This window comes from Dendrobium catenatum, unplaced genomic scaffold (genome assembly GCF_001605985.2).
Source record: "Dendrobium catenatum unplaced genomic scaffold, ASM160598v2 fragScaff_scaffold_853, whole genome shotgun sequence".
NCBI classification, from domain to species: Eukaryota; Viridiplantae; Streptophyta; class Magnoliopsida; order Asparagales; family Orchidaceae; genus Dendrobium; species Dendrobium catenatum.
Window position 1 is genome coordinate 8,817,182 of NW_021319315.1, and position 23,429 is coordinate 8,840,610.

Sequence of the window (23,429 nt, forward strand, 5' to 3'; positions counted from 1 at the left end):
CAAAATATAAAATTAGTATAATCAACTTTCATTTAATCAAAACATAAATACATAATCCAATTAAATTAAAATTCTATACATCGAGAAAAATAAAATTGGTTTACAAAATCAGTACCTTATACTCTAAGCTCAGAGAATCATCTTCTAGACCTGATCTATTTCACCACACTCTTTCCTTTGCTTAAAACATTTAAAAACAATAGAGTGAGCTCAATTAGCTTAGTGAACTCCCTCTCCTACCCCTGAAAGATATCAATATCCAATGCAATTATTTAAAAACTATTAATTATATCTAATCTCAAACTAAAAAGACTTACAAAAAACTTGAAGTATAAATAAACCTGAATTTATTAGAGTTCCAGTATATACCTAATCTTAAAGCTAGCACTTATATTTTCATAACCACATAACCACCTTCACATAAGTTTTCATATGCAGTACATAATACTCAATCTCAAAGGTTCTCTCACACACCACTTTCGCTTTCCCAACAGAATTCATACATAGGTTTGGAGCTTGATAATGCATAATTAAGACATTTCTTACATTTAATTCACTAAAAAATAAACATATAAAATGTAATGATTAAAATGCACATGTCTTAATGTCTGTTTATATCTCTATATTCACTTATGCCTCCCTTTATCTCCCACAACTGTAGATTGCAAGTGGGCCAAAATCCCTATCCCATCTGCATCAGATATATGGGGATATAAGAGTGTTTATAATGTTACTTAATCTCACACACCTCCTTTCAGTAAGTGGGGCTATAATCTCTCCCACATCTGCATCAAGAAGATGAGGCCAAAATAATATATTTAGGCCCCTTGTAACAAATTAAAGAATGCACTTTTTCACATGTCAGAACATAATATCTCCAATACCATGTAATTCAGGATGTAAATGCAATACAACATCACTTAATGCAGTATTTAGGAAGTGCATGAATTCCTAGTTAAAGCCACACTACTTGTAAAATAGAATATTCACTAAACTTTCCCTTTTTAATTTCTAACTTTGGAGTAACATTCCCATGACCTTTCCAAGACTTTTATATGATGATTGAATATGCCAAAAAAACCTTAATTTAATAATATACTTTGGAATTTGCATAAGAAAAACCAACCATTAAAAATTCAATTTCATATAGCTAAAATATTCACAATAAGGAGTAAAATAACATATAAAAAATCACACAGTGAAAACTTCGTAAAATCTAATTAAAATATATTTTTGTTGATATTTTTTTATAAAATTACTAGAATTAAAATTAGAGACATGCGTTTAGGAGCCTATCTCATGCTCTACAATATCCCGAGTTAGCCTACCAGACGAATCCCGAGACTCGGCCTCCAAATCCCTATCTCATCCTTTCTCTTTCCTCTTCTCCTCCCTTCTTCTCTACAAATGGTTGGGTGGGGATGAGAATGGTGAAATGGTTATATATTTTTTAATATTGTATTTTTTTGACCTAGCATTATGGCGCTCGATCACTCTCCGGTGTCATTGTGCTACCAGAGAATCTTCTAGATCCTCCCAAGATATCCTCACCTGAGACTTGACATTACAGTGATGCTTCCCTGGAATCATAGTGCACCCCTAAATATATTTTCCGTCCAAAAATTTTGAGAGCTCAATGCTGGGGCACCATCTATCCCACCATCATGGCACAAACATAATAAATTCCCAACTTTGAATTTTCACTTCTCAGATCCTAAACTTTGGTTACGCACAATCCCAACAAGCATTATAAGAGTACTAATTACTAATTAGCTTAAAAGTAATAATTCTTAATAGAAAGTTACATAAATTTTAGGACAATGGATATTACAATTGTTACTATATGTTATACTTTCTTTCCTTTACAACATTTTTTATGTTTTCACTTATATCATGAAAATTTGGACACTAGAAATTCACCTCACTTTAGATAAGAGAAATTTGACCAATCCTGATTAAAAAAATGATAGGTAGAACATAGAATATTGAGTCAAGAAGAAATTAAGATTTGAAATAAATTATGAATGGCTAAAGTAATTTGGCTAAAGTAATTTGAAAAATAATAAATGAAAGTAGGACATAAAACATTGAGACAAATGAATTTAAGTGATAAAATTGTATATAATTGCATCTATAAAAGAGAATATGAAAGGAATTATTTAATGTTAAGGAAGAAAAATATTATGAAATTCTCTCTATAATCTTTATTTTGTTTTCCATATAAGAACAAGAATTATTAATGAAGGATTCTTGACATGAATCTCTATGTGGATTAATGATGTTAAATGTTTCTATAATGAATCAATGGTAGATGGTTCCCTTGATAGGTTTTATGTTTACTATTTATATTGATATCATCTTAAGAGATAGATTATTATTAATTGATTATGCTCAAGTAGATTTGTCAATGAGCTGACATTGAACTAAGTTATAATGGCTGTTAATTTATTCATTCCCTCCAATTATTATGGTTGTAATTCATATTGAGTTCATCCCATGATTTTAATTAGTAATGTATTTAGCGACTAATGTTATTGCTATTACTTATTGAGATCCTCAAAAAAGGAATTATAATTATTGAGATGTCTTCTGAAAATATGTCATGTTAACAAGAAAATTTCATTTTTGGATACCTTATGTTAAAAAGAAACAAAATATCTCAGTTATGCTACTTTCTTATTTTCTTCTTGATGGCATCATGTTTATGGCTAAGATGACTTTCCATGCATTCAAAAATTTATGGGTTATACAATGTATGAATTTCTAACACCATAAAATAGCCTTGATACATAGTACTTTATTATAACTTATGAGAAGTTTGAACTTATAAGATGATAAACCACATTACAAATTTCTTAGTTCATTTTTTAAACTATTTTTTGATTTAACATAGTATTGACTTATTTTTTTATTTAGGTTGTTGAAATAATTTTCTTTAGTAGAGTAATTTAGTGCCCATTTGAGGTGATTTCCCTTAACAAATAGATCCTAATAGACATTGTCCAGTGTGTTTGGATTCTTCTAGTACAATTAAAACTTGGTCAAGTTATCCAATCCCTAGCACACTTGTCCAATACATTAAACTCAATAGTATGGGCAACAATTATGGGAGTCATGTTCCTAAGTATAAGTTTAAATATTTTTAGTCCCGTAAATGTTGCCAAGTGCATGAAGCCTGACCCTTCATTTCTTCTATTTACAAGTGTAGCATCCCTTGGGTAGAATTTACTACTAAGAGTCTTTTTCTTCTTAATTTGGTTCTAGTCAAAGAATAATTAGAGAGGATAATGATAAGAGGTTGAGGTCATCATTTGTTGATATCTATAGATTTCCTGAGGTTGAATCTCTTTACTCATTAATATAACACTATCCCAATTATAATGATTGTGATTTCCTAGGTCACTTTCATTATTTTAGTATTGCTTTATATAGTAAATATTTCATCATATATCATGTTACATGTTTGTAATTATATTGCTTTACTCATAAATGTTGCTTTTGAATATCTTTTTTAAATTTTTTCATAGAGGATTTTAGAAATTTTGCTATTTTTATTGAATAAAAATAATTCGAACTCTAAAAAATAGTATCGTAGTATGATGAAAGTCTTAAAAAGGGTTTTTACACAATCTAGAGTAATCTGGTTATATTTTAAAACTGTGAATTTTTCTTAGAAGTATTTTTGTTACCAGCCATTAAGACATTTTTGCAAATTTTGAATTTAGTCCAATAAAGCTTTAATTAATGAAATGCGTCAAAATGTATAAAATGGTGAAAGAAATGTGAGATGATTTGATGTGATGTGATATGGTGTTATTCTGGAGCCAGTGGACTACAAAGGTGAGATTTTATTTTGCTAGAGCCAGTGGGCTATTAAGGTGGGATTTTGTTATGTCGAAGTCAATGAGCTACCGAGGTGGGATTCTATTATGCTAGAGCTAGTGTGCTACTAAGACGAGATTCTATTAATGAAGATGTATATACAAATTTTGGTTTGAGAGCCATTCTGATAATCACTCTATTAATCACTATGAAATATTTACTCATAATTTAGTTATTTTCAATATTTGTTAAAATGCATTCAATTTCAGTACATGTTTCAGTTTCACCTTTCTGTACAACACTTCAATTATTATTTTAGCATTTTCAATTTTGTTATTATGGGTCATAGATTTTTGTTTTAGGCTACGATAACCTACTGAGCCGTGCTAGCTCATTTATGCGTTTGCTTTTATTTTCAGGCCAAGAAAGGGTAAGGAGTGAGTTGAGTAGCTTTGGATATCAGGCTCAAATCTATGTTGTAGGTCTACCCTTTTGGTTAATTTTATTTTGTAGGCTTGAATTTTATTTGATTATATTTTCTGTTGCTAAGGGTTGTTGTAGATACCTCAGATTGTGCATGTATTTTGGATTATATATAGAAGTCATTTTTGAGATTCAATAGTCTTCCGCTTTATAGTGCATTCAATAATAGCTTTGTGTAGTATATAAATTGGAAGTTTCGTTTTAGTATTTCTCCAATTGGTTCTAGCATTCAGTCTTGCCAAAATCGAACTACACGATATGACGTTGTAGTATCGGGCCATATGCCATATCGGGTTAGGTTGTAATATATATGTCCTAAAATTCAGCTCTAAAGTATCAGCGAGAAGCATAAAAAATGGTCGCGGTTGTATCAAATAAATGTGACGAACTGCATGAATAAAATAATCCGAGCATAATAAAAAATAATATAGAAATAAAATTATCTTCTTACAAAGTTTTAAATATAGTGCAACTCTAGGATGAATAATTCTCTTAATGAAGCTATGAATAAGCTATTGGAAAGCACATTGTAGCAATCATCTCTACTTTAGATCATTTAACAAGTGTAAAGGAAATGAGGAGATTGTGTCATATACGCAATTGAATACCCATTATTGAATAACTACTAATCATAAAACATTACAAAATATTCTTTCATTCAGTATCTGGCCTTACTACTATGAAACAATTGTAGGCGGCCTTACAATAAGCTCTTGGTAATGAAATAGTCATAGGTTTCAAGTAGTAGAATAAAAATTGATTTGTAGAGAAGCATATTAGTTACAACACTATCAAAGAAGCCACACTATTGCATAATAAAATCTCATAGCAAATGAAAGAAGATAATAATATTGGACATTAATGCTTTTATACAAGGCAAATGAAGAAGCCACCAAACAAAGAGAGGGACTAATCACCCACTAAAAACATCTCTAATAATACTTGCAGAGGAGAAAAGGTTAGATCCCAAGAAAGGAGGAGATCAGAGACTAATAGATACAAGCAATATCAAATAAGCTTAATATTAAAAACTGTTGAATTTCCAGAATTTCTTAACCAATAGAGCAATCATTATTATAAATTTGTATGATTTACTAACCAATTTCAGAAAATTAATTAATTTTTTCTTATTTTAAAAATAAGTGCTATAAATTTAAATTCATCTCATTTGCTTAGGAGTTTGGCCCTATACAAAGTTTTTTTTTCCTAGAGCAGCAGTGCTGAAGGAAATATAGCTGTGCGATTCATAGGAGGATATTTCAGTAAAATTTGTTTCATTTCTCCCTATTTATCTCTCTCCTCCTTTCTGGTTCTTCGCCAATTCTGCCCATATGACAACCGTGGCATATGCTGTGATTGTTTGCTTGTTCTGACCTCGAACCCCCGACCTTTACTGCCGATCGTTCTAAGGGAATCCGATAACCCCGAGCCTATAAATTTTAATCTGCATCCGATGCGCCTGTCTTCATCTCCAATTCTTTTCCGATTGCTGCATGTGCATACCCTTCACCGGCTTTCTGCTGTAGAAAACCCTACCGGTCATACACCGTGATCAGGCAACGGATTGGGGTGGCGGGACTCACTTCGTCAGGGCGTCCGGCTTCTTTTTTGCCTTGTCTGGTTCCTGAACTGGCGATAACAAATTGAAAAGATGAAGCACAAGAGACGCAGGGTTTCGGAAGTGGTATGCACGTCATTATCAACACTATAATCAACTCCTGGTTCTTGCTTTCCTAATACTATTAGATTGCTAGTCGTTTGGTGTGTGTTTGTTAATCTACATCTTAGGTTTGTCTTATGCCCACTCTACCATACGTTTTCTATCGCCTTTAAGCTACAAAAATATGAGATTTAAAAATGACGATTTAATGCTGATTGTCTTGCATGAATTTTCTTTTCCTTGATCATGTAATTATCTTCTTGTTAGTATGAGTAATTGTGCTACATCTTTATGTTAGATAATGGCTTATGATTTCTAGTTTCACTTGCTATTTGTTTCAAAGGATGTTCTTTCAGTATATTTAATTCTAGTTCCTTTTCTGTTGATGTTTTAGTCGTTATTCCTTTATAGCAATCCTCCTTCAATGTTTGATGAATCTATGCTTTGTTGTGTTTGGCGTGGATTTTGTTATTTTATCTTTCAGAAGCACAAGAAGAATGCAAAGAGAATTATCTTTCTTGGCACTGCTAGTTTCCAGTGAACAATTTCCCCTTTTTGCAATCTATTCTGGCAAATTATTTGTACATTCTTTAGATAAACAATTTTTTTATAAATTTAAATATCTCATGGACAATAGTTGCCTTTATTTTGATGGATTTTGTTATGAATATTTACGAATAAATATTCTTTACTGTTTTTGTGCTGGATAGATTGATTAGATGACATATACTAATTTGCTTTCTGTTATTGGATACATTTTGGTATTGAATGAAAAAAGGAGTTTAGCTTCTTCAAAATCACAGTAGATTATAAATCTTGCAAGTAAGGAAAAGAGTTGATGGTTGATGCAGATATGGCTGGGCCTTCAAATCTAACTTTGGAAGGTTGATTTAAGGAGTTTGATATTTTAGAACAGCTTTATGATTTAGCGGATCTGAGTTAAGGTTTTTTTTCTTACAATTCTAATTAAATTGATTTTTTTTGTTTCTCTTCGAGTTCTTGATTTATGGAGAGTGAGTTGAGAGGTTTTTCTAGTTTTTTATAGGCTGAATTAGTGGTAATTTTTGGTTATAGAATTTTTTTGATATTTCATTGTCAGAATTCATGAGCTTGTTTAGAGGTGGTGGTGATGTGGTATACAAGGACAAATGAACAGATTGTGTGCATCCAGTCAGTTAAGAGAAAGCATACCTTATACTTGTAGAGAGTGAAAGGCTCTCCTTGTTTTCCTTAAAGTAGGAAAGTGAAACTTGCTAGTTGACAGGGGATATATAGTATTTGCATGCCATCTCTCCAAACCCTAATGGTTGCAATGGTTCCCTTTATATTGTTGAGGGGCAATATAAATAACGAAAGATTACACATATCTTATCTATCCTATGGGACATAATATCTAACTTATTCAAGGAATATCACGAGGACATTCTATCTTATCTTGTCAGTTAGTTATGCAAATATAAAATTATTAGAGGATAATGAGATTCCTTTAATTATTCATTCCATCAAGGGGAAAGTAGATCAAGAAAGGAGGATTGATCATAATGCTTGGTTTAGATGATCAGTAGGCTGGTATGGCTCTGGTGTAATTTTGATGTTGTTTTGTCTAATTTTAGGCTTGATGTAGCCAATTTATATAAAAATTCCACATATCGTTGCATAGGATGTAAGTTTTAAGGAAAAAAATAGCTTGCTAACTAACAACAACATCAAGCCTTTATCCCACTACGTGGGGTCGGCTACATGAATCCTTCTTCTCCATTGTGTCCTATTAAAAGTCAAATTCTCGTTTAAATCTAATAAAAAAAGGTCATTTCTAATATTTTCTAACCAAATCTTTTTAGGTCTACCTCTACCTTTCTTAACATAAGTCAAATCTAATACCTCTACTTTCCTAACCGGGTCATCGGAAGGCCGCCGTTTTATGTGACCAAACCATCTAAGGCGACTCTCTCTAATCTTATCTTCTATTGCAGCTACTCCAACCTTTTCACGTATATGCTCATTTCGTATCCTATCTCTAAGGGTAAAGCCACTCATCCACCTGAGCATCCTCATCTCTGCCACACTTAACTTAGTATTATGTTTCTCTTTTAATGGCCAACATTCGGCACCATAAAGCATTGCAGCCTCACCACCATCTTATAGAATTTTCCCTTAAGTTTGAGGGGTACTTTTCTATCACACAACAAGCCCGATGCATTCCTCCACTTCAACCATCTTGCTAACCATTAAAATAAACTTAAACTAAACATAGGTTTTGACATGTTTAAGCCCAACGTCGAACCCATTGACATCCATGGTTCCATAGTTTCATTGAAATTTTCCTTCACCTTAAAATTTTAATGCTCATTGCCGTGTTGCTATTCTTAATTTGCTTATATACAACTTCTCTTCATATTCATTGATAATCTTCTCATATTTGATGTCTTCCTTCAACTTCTCTTATATTTTCCAATCTCATCACCTTCTTGTTCTTAATCCTTCTTTTTCTTGGTATTGTGTTGGAATGCTTTTAATGATTAATGTTGGCTTCAACCAATATCAAAGTAAGGTATAGATTGAAGTTCCTCTAGTTTGATTAATTTCTTTTATGTAAGATATTGGTCAACAAACAACATTTTTTAGTATTACCTCATAATTTTGAGCTTTCTTTATTTTTGTATATATTTTACTCATGTTTATCTTGTCAATTTGTCCAAACAAGCAAGAAATGATTGCATTGATGCCTGTTAAATCCTAGCCTTCCCTTGGCATTTTGATCACATGGCTAGGATGGGAATCCATTGGAGACTCATCTGTTAAATCCTAGCCATCCCTTGGCATTTTGATCCCACGGCTAGGATGAGAATCCGTGGGAGGCTCACCTGGATCACGCCGATCTCCTTCCATATTTAGTTGGCTGATTTGGGAAGGATTATATTAGAGCAATTATGCATGATTTTGTAATTATTTGTTGCTTTATTAAGATATCTTGTATATATTTATAAATAGGAATAATTTTATGTAATAAAATTAAAAGTCTTCCCCCCTCCAATTCTTTGAATTTAACATGGTATCAGAGCCTTCATTGCCATTGCCAGAATTTTGAGTTTTTTGTATTGCTGCGCCTTCATTGCCGCCCTTCCTTTGTTGTTATCCTATCTATAACCAACACAATCTTCATTGCTGCCCTGCTTGATATAGCCTTCATCGCAACCTTTTACTGTCACAATGTCTGAAACAAATTCCTCCCAAAGCTTTGACCAAATGGAAGACTCTGTGATGCACCAAGGTAGAGGAGATCTCAAAAATATGCAACATTCTTGTCGCTTTAATGTGAAGAATTATTTGAAGTGGTTTCAATTTGTGAAGATCTACTTGAAAGGGAAAAGAAAGTTGAATCACCTCCTTGGGATAGGACCAAAAGAAGGAGATCCTAATTTTTGGGCATAGGATGAAGCGGACTCCATGATTATGTCATGGTTGTGGAATTCCATGGCTCTAGAAATTAGTGATACTTTTATGTTCCTATGCCACTCTCCTTCATTGTAAACCTTCTCAAAGCTCGGGATATTGCCCAGATCTTTAAAATTAAGGTCAAGGTGAGAAGCACAAAATAAGGAAGCAAAACTCTAACGGAATATGCCACTCTCTTTCAAAACATATGGCTAGAACATGATAACTATAGATGCATAGAGACCAAGTTTTCAGAAGATGCTGCTATACAACAATAATAACAACCCTTTATCCCATTATATGGGGTCAGCTATATGAATCATTTTTTTTCATTGTGTTATGTTAAGCAACATTTTAAAAGTCGAAATCGGGAATCGAGGCGTTTTGGCTAAGTGAGGCGAGGCGTAAGCCTCGAGGCGGATCGAGGCATAAGCCTAAAAAATGATAAAAATAAAGTAATTAACAGTGCCGAGCATGTACCGCTCGATTAACATGACGCTAATCATTCTTATTGAATAGGGAAGAGAAACGTAAGTAATATTGAAAATGATGAAGATTTGATGTTCATAGATACAACTGGAGAAGAAGATTCCTTTGAAGACCCATTTAGTGATGGGACATGATTGGATTTTGTATGTTCTTTCTTAGTTGTACTTTGAGAGTTTTGATAGACTTATATTTGTGGTTTTGTACTTTGAATTATGCTATGAGTTGCATATATTGCATCTATTTTGTTGGTTTCCACTAATTTCACTTCTCATTTAGATGTTTTTATTATGTGATAGACTTTTACTGTTATTTACCTGCTAGAATAATTTAATTCTCATTTACTCAATTCTTCATCCGTGAGGCTTACGCCTCACCTCACGGACAAAAAATGCCTCGAGGTTTATTTATGCAATTTTAAATCTTGTTTTGAACACATATCCAAACTTATTTGAGGAGCATAAGTGCTTATAATATTAATAATCTTGGCATCAATAACAATCTTTAAAGTTATAATTCTTTCTCCAATTCTATTAATTTTTACAATATTATCCTTCAAAATCTTATTTATAATCATACATATACCACTTCTAGTACGACTCCTACCATAATATCATAGTTTAAATCCTAAACAATCAATTTCTTTAGCCTTCTCTCAAACCCATTTAGTTTTATAAATGTAAAGAATATTATTCCTATGAATCATAATATCTATTAATTTTATTAATTTGCCTATAAGGAAAACTATATTCCAAGTTTTTATCCTAATTTTAGGATTATGGACTAGCTTCTTTGCCCACATTCATCCATGATGTGGGAACTCTTGCCTATTAAGCACTACACCTGGGTGTCGATGCAGCGGCCCTTGCTTATTTGTCACTATATTCAGGCCATACGTTGTGTTGCTTCCAAGGAACATCCTAGCATTAATACAATGTATTAGATGATTCATGTCATGATTATTCGATAAGTTTTACGCTGGCTGTTGACTACCTAACGCAATCGTCCACTTTTCTTATGCACGACTTGGGACCTGACAACGACAATGTTTTACTGAGAAATATAGAATGTATGACTTTCTTGCAGGATGAAATGTAAAATTTGATCAGGTTAGAGTTCAAACCCTTGGAAAAGAGGAGACAACCTCATTAAATGAGACCATTTCTCTCATTTGTGCTGAGGAAAGCCGATGAGGGGTAATGTTAGAGCCAAAGGTAGTTGAAGGTTCAGCAATTGTGTTAACCAAAGAGGTGCCATGGAAGGAAAAATGTAAGGATTCCTCAAAACTTAAAGACAAAGATTTCCTTTGATGTAGTTATTGCAAGAAATCAAGACACACAAAAGAGACATGCTGGAAGATATATGAAAATGCTCCAAATAAGGAGTGTAATCAATTAAGTGGACAAAATGACACAACACAAGCCAACTCTACAACAAATCAGCACAATCCTCCAAATATGGAGTGTAATCAAATAAGTGGACAAAATGACACAGCACAAGCCAACTCTACAACAAATCAGCATAATCCAGAAACGTAGTCCAACTTCAGAGATCTCAATGAAGAAGATATTGATAAACTAAAACAATTTCTAGTATTCCTTGAAAAATCATATGCAACTTCTTCTCTTGCACTTTCAGGTAAGTTTTCTATATCCATTTTATTAAGTGTATCTAGAAATCATTTGAAAGGATTATGGATCATTGACTCAGTAGTCACAAATCACATGATATACTCTACTACCCACTTCATCAATTATACTCCTTGCCCAAGTGATAAGAAAATCATCACTGCTGATGGTTCCATTATCACATTAGCAGGCCAAGGAGACATACCCTTATGTCCCTCCCTCATTCTAAAAAATGTGCTCCACATATCTCAATTATCCACAAGCCTAATCTCTATACAAAAACTTACTAGTGACCATAATGGTCAAGTCTTATTTAATTGATGTTATCTACATTAAATCAATTTAAACCATGAGTACATATGTGGTTACCGTTCTTTGTGACATGCTACAACTAAAATATGGTAGGAACCGAATCCAAAATAGTCTTTTACCCTCTTGTAAGAATTGAATAATGAATCAAATATTTGCAAAACTTCAATTTTAAGTAGATATGATAAAGAGAAGTATGTGCATGTTCTACTTTTCTTGGTGAAACTAATTTTTTTATGAACTACAACTACATCAAACAGCCGAGATGTAAATATTAGGTAAATAATATTTTTTAAATGCTTAATTCATCCAAACAAAGCAAAGAAAAACGGAAGACATTCCTAAAAGTACATATGTGTTCAAGTCTCATTTAATTGATGTTATCTACATTAAATAAATTTAAACCATGAGTACATATGTGGTTACCATCACATTAAATCAAGTTATCTACATTAAATCAATTTAAACCAAGAGTACATATTTCACCACCATCCAAAGAAGACACCAGTTAAGTTGCTGCCTTCACCATAATACCCTACATCACAAATTAATCTAGAAGTAAATGTGATGCATCACTTTGGTGGAACATAGTCCATAATTTCAGTTCTTGAAACAGACTTGTACATTTGATGATAAATTGAAAGACCACAAGAAAAATCATGTATATTTTTACATATAATTACAAAGAAAGCTCATCGAATCTATTCATAATTTGAAGCCAAACATGGTCTATCAAATGTGAAGATAGATTAGGAATTAATTTGATTTAGGAGAAGGCTTGATGATGTCGTGAGCAAGCTATCACTTAGCATCCTTTCAGAAGCTATGATCTTATTTGGCTATGTTGCACATGAAATAAATTAGTGATAATTATTTATCTTCAACTTGATAGTGCGGGATGTCTAAAGTATATAAACTGACTCGCCCTACCCGTGAGTTTCATCTCAGCAAAACTAACATTCTTAGCCTCGGAGATGTTATACTACTTAAAGAAACTATCCATACCTTTGACCCAGTCCAGGAAGAGCTGAGGATCGAGTGTGCCATCAAAGGTAGGAGCGTCAACTTTAATATTTTTCATGAGTGGTAGATCAGGATCATGACGTGTGTCATGTCCATGGTAAGGTACTCGATGATTGGCACGATGCTGCCTCTCATCCAAATCTAGATCATGATGTGGGTCATATCCGTGATAGGGAGCTCGATGATTGGCACGATGTTGCCTCTTATTCGGGTAGGTCTCATCCTAATACATAGAAGGTGGTCTAGATGGGGTGTAGGGAGTAGGGTGCTCTCTAGCTCGCTCAAGTGTGTCAAATCGCTCAGTGGTGTTCCTACGAAGTTCAACTAGGTCGGCTTGATTTTTCTTGAGTTGGTGGCTAATGTTGTTCATTTGACATACCAACAAGTCTAAGGTCCTTCCTAGTTGTTCTGGGTCCATTGGGATCTACTACGAGACACCTAAGGTGACTAGGATGTAACGGGAAGTAGGTTATATGATTTGTTCACACTTATGCTATGCAAAATGATAGAGAAAACAAATAGGGCAGCAACCTAACACTTCTAAATGACACAAATGTAATAACTGAGATGCTGAAGTAAAACCTACCAGGGATCCTAACACATGCAAGAGCAAACCATGCTCTGATACCAGATGATGCAGGACATATATGAAAATTTGATTTAGATAAGGAATTTGCACGCTTAATGAGTGGGAGCGAATTAATTAAGGCTTTGTGTTGACTCAAACAAAGAAATAAAACCAAAGAACGGTAAACACAAGTTTTTGTATAGAGATTATTTAATTGATGTTATCTACATTAAAGTCAAGTCTGTGGAAGGTGGGACTAGGGTTTATGTGAACAAGCGAGTATGAGAATAGCTTGATTTGAAAAACAATTGATGAATAACGTGAGTCAAAATAGGCGGTTTTAATGTAATATTGAATTAGACCAATATAAGTAAAGACGATGAATTGAAAAGTGCTTAATATGTCCCTTCTATCTATATCAGGCGAAACTTGGTCCGTATTTGAGTTGGATTTTGTTAAGACATAGCTTGGATGCAAGATTGAGTATGATAGACATGTGTTGGGGCATGTGAGAGGCGTGTGCTTGTTTGAAACATATCCAACATGGATATGAATGTTATTTTAATGTGTTCGTGCTTTACAGTAGTTTGTTCATTCCAAAGTCATCTTGGGTGTAATAAGATAAGTCCTCAGATACGTACTTCCGTGTAATTGTTTCTTTTGAATATTGTGCTGTGTTTCTTTGTCAGCGCAAGGACTAGATCATTGACAAAGGTGCAATAAACCACAGCAAGCCCAGCAATTACTGCAGCTTGGTGTTCATTCTGGGACATGATGTCACTCTTTCTGATACGCAAGGGTTATTGGAGAGTGAAAATTGCATGATTTAATTCACCTTTGTTTGTATGATTTATGGCTTAGAATAGATGAGCAGAATAAAAATCTGGCTTACGTGTTGAATTGGAAGTTTTGATTGCTTTTTTTTTTTGGGAGGGGGAAGGGGCAGGGAGTTTTGAACTAATTAAGACCCACACACACCACATAAGCAACTTTGAATTCAAGACCTCTTGGTTGGTAGCCAATTAAGATAAGCTGCATTGATTGCTTACATCAAACACTAAACAAATACCATGTTACTGTTGCTATACTGCTGGATTGTGTTTTTGAAGATATTTCATCTATTTTTTAACTTCATTTATTTCTGTTTTGAACTTCTTTTCTTAAGCAAATGTTTAGGTGCTACTGTTTTCACTTTCCCAAGTGCATATGGAATGTTCTAATTTCCTATTAAAAAGTTGGTCTTTTCCGAAGTTCTTTTAAAATTAATTATGTAGATTATTTTCTGGCAGCTTTAAATGTTGTTAATGATTATGTTTCCTTATATATATTTTTTTTCAGCCTCCAAAAATAAGATCTTTTATCAGAAGTGTGACATCTTTTACATTAGAGAATATAGAAGAGCCATTGAAAGGCTTCGTATGGGATTTTGAAAAGGTTTGATTCTAAATCTTGTATGTGGACTTCTTATTTACTGATTCTCTGATCAAGTTTTTTTGGCAGGGAGATTTTCATCACTGGGTTGACCTTTTTAATTATTTTGATTCGTTTTTTGAGAAGTACATAAAACCGAGAAAAGATTTACAGCTTGATGACAATCTTCTTGGAGCAGACCCTCCATTCCCAAGAGAAGCAGTACTGCAAATTCTCAGGGTGGTTCAAGTCATCTTGGAGAATTGCTCAAATAAGCACCTCTATAGTTCTTTTGAAGTACGCAGGAAGTATCTCGTTGTTATACTTATATTTTTTTCAGCCAAGTTTTTTAATTATGGAGATTGTGTACTGAATGTAAATACTCATTGAAAATTTAACCTAATAATTACTGTACCCCCATATTTATATATATAATCTTATGCAATCCGTGCTTTATCTGTTTTAATGTAAATTTAGTCTGATTCAGTTGACCTTTCTTATTTCAGCAACATCTCTCGTCTCTATTAGCTTCAACTGACGCAGATGTTGTTGAGACAAGTCTTCAAACATTGGCTGCATTTTTGAAGAAACCTGTTCGGAAATGCTCAATTCGTGATAGTTCTTTGACTTCAAAGCTATTTTCTTTTAGTCAAGGTTGGGGGAGCAAAGAAGAAGGTCTTGGATTGATTGCATGCGCTCTCAAGGATGGTTGTGATCCTATTGCATTTGAAGTTGGCGCCACAGTTCATTTTGAATTTTATGTAGTTCCTGAATTATCTCAAAGCTCTGGTGGCACAGAGCATTTATGCCAGGGGTTGCAGGTTATTCATTTGCCTAACATTGATGAATGTAAAAAGAGCGACCTTGAGCTGTTGGATGAATTGGTGAAGGAGAAGAATGTGCCTCATAATCTACGCTTCTCATTATTGACAAGATTGAGATTTGCACGGGCTTTCAATTCTTTGGCCGCCCGACACCAATATATCTGTATACGATTATATGCTTTTATGATTCTTGTTCAAGCAAGCACTGATACTGATGATTTGGTGGCATTTTTTAATAATGAACCAGAATTTGTCAGTGAGCTTGTATCCTTACTTAGCTATGAAAGTGAAGTTCCCGAAATGATTCGGGTTTTGGGAATACTGTCATTGGTTGCTCTTTGCCATGATCGAGCTCGCCAATCTACAGTTTTGACCTCAGTTACGACTGGTGGACATTGTGGAGTTCTTCCTAGTTTGATGCAGAAGACAGTAGATTATATTGCCTGTGGCTCTGGTGAAGTTTCAATGGTTTTTGCTGGTGCTCTTCTATCTCTCGTCTCTGTTTTGGTTTCTTCCACTCCTGGTTCATTAGCTCTGCAGGAGGCTGGATATATTCCCACTATTCTACCCCTCCTTAAAGATACTGAGCCAAAGCATCTCCAACTTGTCAGTACTGCAGTGCACATTATAGAGGGCTTCTTGGATTTCAATAATCCTTCCGCTGCGTTATTCAGAGATTTGGGTGGCTTCGATGATACAATTACACGCCTGAAGATTGAAGTTGCCTGTGTTGAGAATGGTTCAAAAAGAAATGCAGAGGGCGTTCTATCTCATAGCAAAGGAAAACAAATAATTGATTCTTCTGAAATTGATACGCAGCCTCATAGCTCTGAAGCCTCAATTTCTTATCAGAGGAAGTTACTAATTAAAGCATTGCTTCGTGCAATATCACTTTCGACTTATGTCCCTGGTAGCTCTGCTCGAATTGATGGTTCTGAAGAGAGCATATTGCCTCATTGCTTATGTATTATCTTTCGAAGGGCAAAAGATTTTGGTGGTGGAGTTTTCTCACTTGCTGCAACTGTTGTGAGTGATCTTATACACAAGGATCCCACATGTTTTCCTATCCTTGATGCAGCAGATTTGCCTCAGGCCTTTCTTGACGCCATCATGAATGGTGTACTTTGCTCTGCTGAAGCTGTAGGGTGTATACTGCAATGCTTGGATGCATTATGCTTGAACAATGCAGGTCTGCAACTTGTGAGGGAACAAAATGCACTGAGGTGTTTTGTGAAAATATTTACTTCACGGTCATATCTAAGGGCTCTCAGAGGAGATATTCCAGGTTCTTTGTCTACTTCTCTTGATGAGCTAATGCGTCATTCATCTTCACTTCGTACTTCTGGGGTTGATATGCTTGTTGAGATCTTGAACACAATAGCAAATGTTGGATCCATGTCAGAATCTAATCATTGTTCTGAATTTTTAGCCTCTTCCACACTCGTTCCTATGGAAACTGATCCTGAAGATAAGTCTGTTTTGTCTAGTGAAGGAGAATTTTGCAGGTTAGCTAGCTCAGAGCAGTTCATAGATGTATCATCAGATGCTATTTCATTGAGTGTAGAGTCTTTTGTTCCTGAGTGCATCAGCAATACTGCTCGGCTTCTTGAGACTGTTCTTCAGAATGCTGAAATTTGTCGCTTGTTTATTGAGAAGAAAGGCATTGAATCTATTCTCAAATTGTTCTTGCTTCCCTCTATACCTATTTCTTTTTCCATTGGGCAGAACATATCTGTTGCGTTCAAGAATTTTTCACCTCAGCATTCTGCTGCATTAGCTAGAGCTGTTTGTTCCTTTGTCAGGGAACATCTTAAGTTGACTAATGAATTGCTTGACTCACTCTCTGGATCTAAGCTCACTGAGGTTGAAAGTGAAAAGCAGATGGCGGTATTAAAATGCATGTGCACTCTAGAAGGACTGTTATCACTTGTCAATTTTCTTTTAAAAGGAACAACAGCTATGATATCTGAATTAGGTTCCTATGATGCTGATATCTTGATAGAGCTGGGGAAAGCTTACCGAGAGGTTCTATGGCAGATTTCGCTATCTAGTGACTCCAAAGTAGATGAAAAGCAAGATGCTGATCATGAGGTTGGCATAGGAGACACATCCATATCTACTAATGCCGAAAGAGAGAGTGATGATGATGGAAGCACTGCACCAGTTTTCAGATATAATAATTCATTATCAATTCAGAACAACAATACGTCTCATTGGAATACAGAACATGAGTTTGTCTCTTATATTCCTACATCTACTGCTCGAAACATTCATCGGCATGGTCGGCATAACTTTTCTCGGATGCGTGGCAGCAGATTGAGTCGTAATATGGATATTTCACAATCTGATTCAGATGTTTCTGCAAATAGCTTGAATAATTTACTTTTGGTTGAAAATAAGAAGAAAAGTCCGATTGTTCTTGTTTCGGAAGTTTTGCTTAAACTTAGCTTTGCAATCCATTCTTTCCATGCAACCCTTGTGAAAGGATTGAGTTCTCGTCGCAGAACTGATTCAAGTTCCCTTACTCCGACTTCTAAAAGCCTTGTGACAGCTCTTGCGAAAGTTTTTCATGATGCTCTTACTTTTTCAGGACATTTTTCTGCTGGGCTTGAGACGCCCTTGTCAGTAAAATGCCAATACCTTGGAAAGGTTGTACAGGCAATGGGAATGCTTGTCTTTGATAGCAGGCGCCGTGCATGCAACGCTACTCTTGTGAATGGTTTTTATGTAAATGGAACTTTTAAGGAGATTTTAACTACATATGTGGCCACCAGACAGTTACTCTGGACTTTGCCTTTTTCTTTTCATACTCCTGCAGGTGAACATGGAACTTCTGCAGATGGGAACATATCATCCGAGAGTTCATGGCTGCTTGATACTTTGCTGAGCTATTGCAGCTTGCTGGAATATCATGTCAACTCTTCATTGCTGTTATCTCCATCATTACCATCCCAATCCCAACTTCTTGTTCAACCTGTTGCTACTGGCCTATCAATCGGTCTGTTTCCTATCCCTAGAGACCCTGAGGCATTTGTCCGCATGCTTCAGTCACAGGTTCTTGATGTGATCCTTCCTTTATGGACCCATCCTATGTTTCCTAACTGCAGCCCAGCCTTGATCAGTTCTGTGGTTTCCATTGTCACACATATATACACCGGTGTAGGAAACATAAAACATGGTCATGGCATGGCTGGAAGTACCGCTCAGCGAATTAACACCCGTCCAATTGATGAATCTTCTATTGCTACTATAGTCGAGATGGGATTTTCCAGGGGGCGAGCGGAAGAAGCTTTGAGAAATGTGGGCACAAATAGTGTTGCAATTGCTACAGATTGGCTGTTTAACCATCCTGAAGAATTTGTTCAGGAGGATGTGCAGCTGGCGCAAGCTCTTGCTTTGTCTCTAGGAACATCCTGTGAAACATCTAAGGATGATGGTGGTGATGAGACAAAGAATGTATTCACAGAAGACAAAGGAGCAGATATACCACCTTTTGATGAGATAATGTCTGTTTCAATAAAGTTATTCCAAGTCAGCGATTCAATGGTATTTCCCTTAACGGATCTATTAGTGTCACTGTGCAATCGTAACAATGGAGAAGACCGGCAAAAGGTGGCCTTGTATTTTATTGAGCAACTGAAGCGCTGCTCATCAGATTTTTCTGAAGGCATGGGTACTTTATTTCCAATCTCACATATATTGGCCTTACTTTTGAGTGAAGATAGCAGCATGCGAGAAATAGCTGCAGAAAATGGATTGGTCTCTGCTAGCATAGATATCCTGGAAATCGTCAGAGTGAGGAATAACCTTAACACTGAGGCTGTGATAACCAAATCTGTGAGCGCTTTGCTGCTTATATTGAATTGCATGTTGCAGCATAAAACGAAGGTTCCAGAAGAAAGTTCTGATGGTTTTTCCAAATTACTGCCAGATTCATCAAAAGTAGATGTCTCCTTACCAGTTTCAGCCTCTGTTGAGGATATGAAATCTCCTTCAGAATGCCTGGAGAAAGAACCTGGCGATCTGTTTGAAAATATCTTGGGGAAGTCCACTGGATATTGTACCATGGAGGAGAGTCAAAGAGCAATGGCGCTTACTTGTGATTTCATTAAGCAGCACGTAACTGCAATGATTATGCAGGCTGTTTTACAACTATGTGCTCGTTTGACAAAGACATATGTTATAGCAACTCAGTTTCTTGAAAGCGGAACCTTGGCTGGCCTTTTCAACCTTCCAAAAAGTTGTATATTCCCTGGGTTTGATACCTTGGCATCCGCTATTGTTAGGCATCTTCTTGAAGATCCTCAAACTCTGCAGACAGCTATGGAATCGGAGATAAGACAGGCTCTTTCTGGAAGCCATAACAGGCATACTACACGTCTTTCTCCTAGATTATTTTTGACATCAATGGCACCTATGATTTCTAGAAATCCAGCAATTTTTATGAGAGCAGCTGTTGCTGTTTGTCAATTGGAGTCCTCGGGAGGGAGGACAACAATAGCGTTAACAAAGGAAAAGGATAAAGACAAGCCAAAAGCTGTTGCTGAAAATGGAACCCCTATTAATGAACCCTTAAGGTTACCTGAAAATAGATTAAATGATACTAATGCTAAATGCACTAAAAGTCATAAACGTGTCCCTGCCAGTCTCGCACAGGTAATTGACCAGCTTTTAGAAATAGTTATGAGTTATCCACCAAAGAAAATACATGAAGACATCACTAGTTCTTTTAGCCCAATGGAAGTTGACAAGCTTGTTGTGAAGGACAAAGGAAAATCAAAGGTTGATGATATTAAGATTGACCCTGATAGCTTCTGTGAAGAATCCGCCTTGCTTGCAAAGGTGACTTTCGTCCTCAGGTTGATGAGTGATATACTTCTCATGTATGTGCATGCAGTTGGCGTAGTACTGAAACGGGATTCTGAAATGTGTTCTTTACGGGGACCTGGACAAGGGAGTAGCACTGGCTATGGAGGTGTTATATATCATATATTGCATGAGTTACTTCACATATCTTCAGAAAAAAATAATGAACATGAGTTAAGGGGGAAGTTGTCGGAAAAGGCTTCATGGTTCTTGGTAGTTTTGTGTGGACGTTCTATGGAGGGACGCAGGAGAGTTATTGCTGAAATTGTGAAGACATTTTCTTCTTTCTCAGTGTTGGAAAGGAACTCTAAAAGCATTTTGTTTCCGGACAAGAATGTTCTTGTGTTTGTCGAGTTGGTCTATTCTATATTATCCAAAAATTCTTCTAACAACTTGCCTGGTTCTGGGTGCTCCCCAGACATTGCTAAAACTATGATAGATGGTGGAATGGTACAAGTGCTTTCTAGTATCATTGGGTGTATAGATCTGGACCATCCAGATGCTCCTAAGATTGTCAATGTGATACTCAAGGCATTGGAGTGTCTAACAAGAGCTGCTAATGCTAGTGATCAAGTGTTTAAGGTTGATGGACCGAATAAGAAAAGATCTAGTGGTGCACATGAAAGAAGGGAAGGACACAATAATACTAGTACTGGAACCGCTAACCATGACCAGAATATGAATCCGCATGGTACTGCTGTTGTCCAAATTGAAGAGCAACTGATTGAAGATTTTCATCATAATGGTGGGCATCTGAATAATGCAAATATAAGTCAAAACATTGAGCATGATATGCGAGTAAATAGGGAAGAGCATTCTGCTAACCCCACTACAGATAGGGTACAATTTGTGCATCAGGAAATCAATGAACGTGGTGTAATTCAGAACTCAAATGATGTTGGCTTGGATTTTCGAATTGAACAACGCATAGATGATGAGATGGCTGATGAAGATGATGATATGGGGGATGATGGAGATGATGATGATGAAGATGATGAGGAAGATGATGAGGAAGATGAAGAGGACATGGCAGAAGAAGGACCTGGTTTAATGTCTCTAGCTGGTACTGATGTGGATGACCATGATGACAGTGGGTTGGTTGATGAATACAACAATGATATGATTGATGAAGAAAATGATGATTTCCCTGAGAACCATGTTATTGAAGTAAGGTGGAGGGAGGGATTAACTGGTTTAGATCATTTGCGAGTTTTAAGAGGATCTGGAAATGCTAGTGGTTTCTTTGATATTGCTTCCGAGCCATTTCGTGGGGTAATTACAGATGAAATATTCAGTTTTCAACGTTCATTGGGAATTGATAGGCGGCGCCCAAGTGGTAATAGGACTTTTGTTGATAGGTCAGGTTTTGATGTGAATGCTTTCCAACATCCATTACTTCTGAGGCCTTCTCCATCTGGTGAGACAGGTAACTCAATTTGGCCATCAGCTGGAAGCACTTCCAGAAATTCAGGAACATTGTCATTTGGAAGTGCTGATTTATCCCATTTATACATGTTTGATTCTGGCCTCTCATCTGAGCATGCTGCTGCAACGTTAATTGCTAATAATTTAGTTGGTTCTGCGCCACCTTTCATTGATTTGTCTTTTGGCATGGACTCCCTGCAAATGGGGCTGAGAAGGGGAACTGCTGATAATCGGTGGACAGATGATGGTCAACCTCAAGCAGGTAGCAATGCTGCTGCTATTGCACAAGCTGTTGAAGAACAATTTGTATCTCAGTTACGTGGCATAGTTTCTGTCAGTAATCCTCCCACTCAGAGGCTATCTGAGCATTCTGTAGGACAAATTAACCAGTCAACATTGTTTATTTCCAATAACCAGACACTATCAAGAATAGAAAGTGATCCTTTTGAACCAGGTGAATTTCAGCATCAGGAAACTGGATATGAATCAGCTCAGAGGCTAGAGAACGTAGTTTGTGAAGATCCTTCTATTCCTTCTCAGGGAGAAGCAGATTGCTCTGTTGCTGGAATTATTGAGAATGAGAGTGCATTGGAAGCAAGGCAAATTGTTTTTCATGATCCAAATGTTTCTGCTGTTAATGCCCCTGAGAGGTTTCTTGGCTGGAATGAAGTTGGGCCAACCACCCTGCCTTCAGATATCGTTCCTGAAATGGTCATGTCTTCTGCTGATTTGCACGATGATCAGCGAATGCCATATGATTCCGAAATACTTCCAGGTCCCCAGGGCACAGAATCACATATTGAATCTCGACCAGGAAATAATGTCTTTGATAGTCATTCTAGTAGCCAAGCAGTCATTGATTCAGGTTCATTAATGCCCATCTTAAGTGATGACCGTGCTGGCTCAAGTCATGAGAGTGCTGGTTTAGATATGAATGCTACGGAAAATGTTGGGAATCAAGTTGATAGTGTGGTTCCTACTTCTAATGGAGAACTATCAAACATGCATGATACATCTATTCCTCAGGAAGCCAGTCAAAATCAAGGGATTATTAATAACGAGTCTTCTAGTATGAACGGCATTGACCCCACATTTTTGGAGGCACTTCCTGATGATCTCCGTGCTGAAGTATTAGCTTCACAGCAAGCTCAATCTGTTGGAACTTCTACGTACGCTCCCCCTGCTGCAGAAGAGATAGATCCTGAGTTTTTGGCTGCACTCCCCCCAGATATCCAAGCTGAGGTTTTGGCTCAACAACGGGCACAAAGAGATGGACATGGGCAGCATGCTCAAGGTCAGCCAGTTGACATGGACAATGCTTCTATTATTGCCACCTTCCCTCCAGAACTGCGTGAAGAGGTAACATTTTCAAATTACTGTAGATAGGGAACGCTTGTCTCTCATGGAAAACCCAATAATAGATACTTGGAACTCTTGTGGCCAATGATTAGTTGGGGAATTGGCAGGCTTGCAATTTCTTAACATTATAC

General features: G+C 36.0%; 1 protein-coding gene across 1 annotated transcript in view; it reads left to right on the forward strand.

Annotated features, from left to right (window-relative positions):
* Positions 1-5,501: 5,501 nt before the first annotated feature.
* The window catches only part of LOC110101365 (E3 ubiquitin-protein ligase UPL1), a 53,261-nt gene continuing 35,333 nt past the window's right edge, over positions 5,502-23,429 (forward strand). The window contains exons 1-4 of the mRNA XM_028697036.1: positions 5,502-5,989; positions 14,753-14,848; positions 14,915-15,121; positions 15,331-23,298. Coding sequence (XP_028552869.1) covers positions 5,957-5,989; positions 14,753-14,848; positions 14,915-15,121; positions 15,331-23,298 — 8,304 coding nt within the window. The 5' untranslated portion in view covers positions 5,502-5,956. The remainder of the gene's footprint in view (positions 5,990-14,752; positions 14,849-14,914; positions 15,122-15,330; positions 23,299-23,429) is intronic.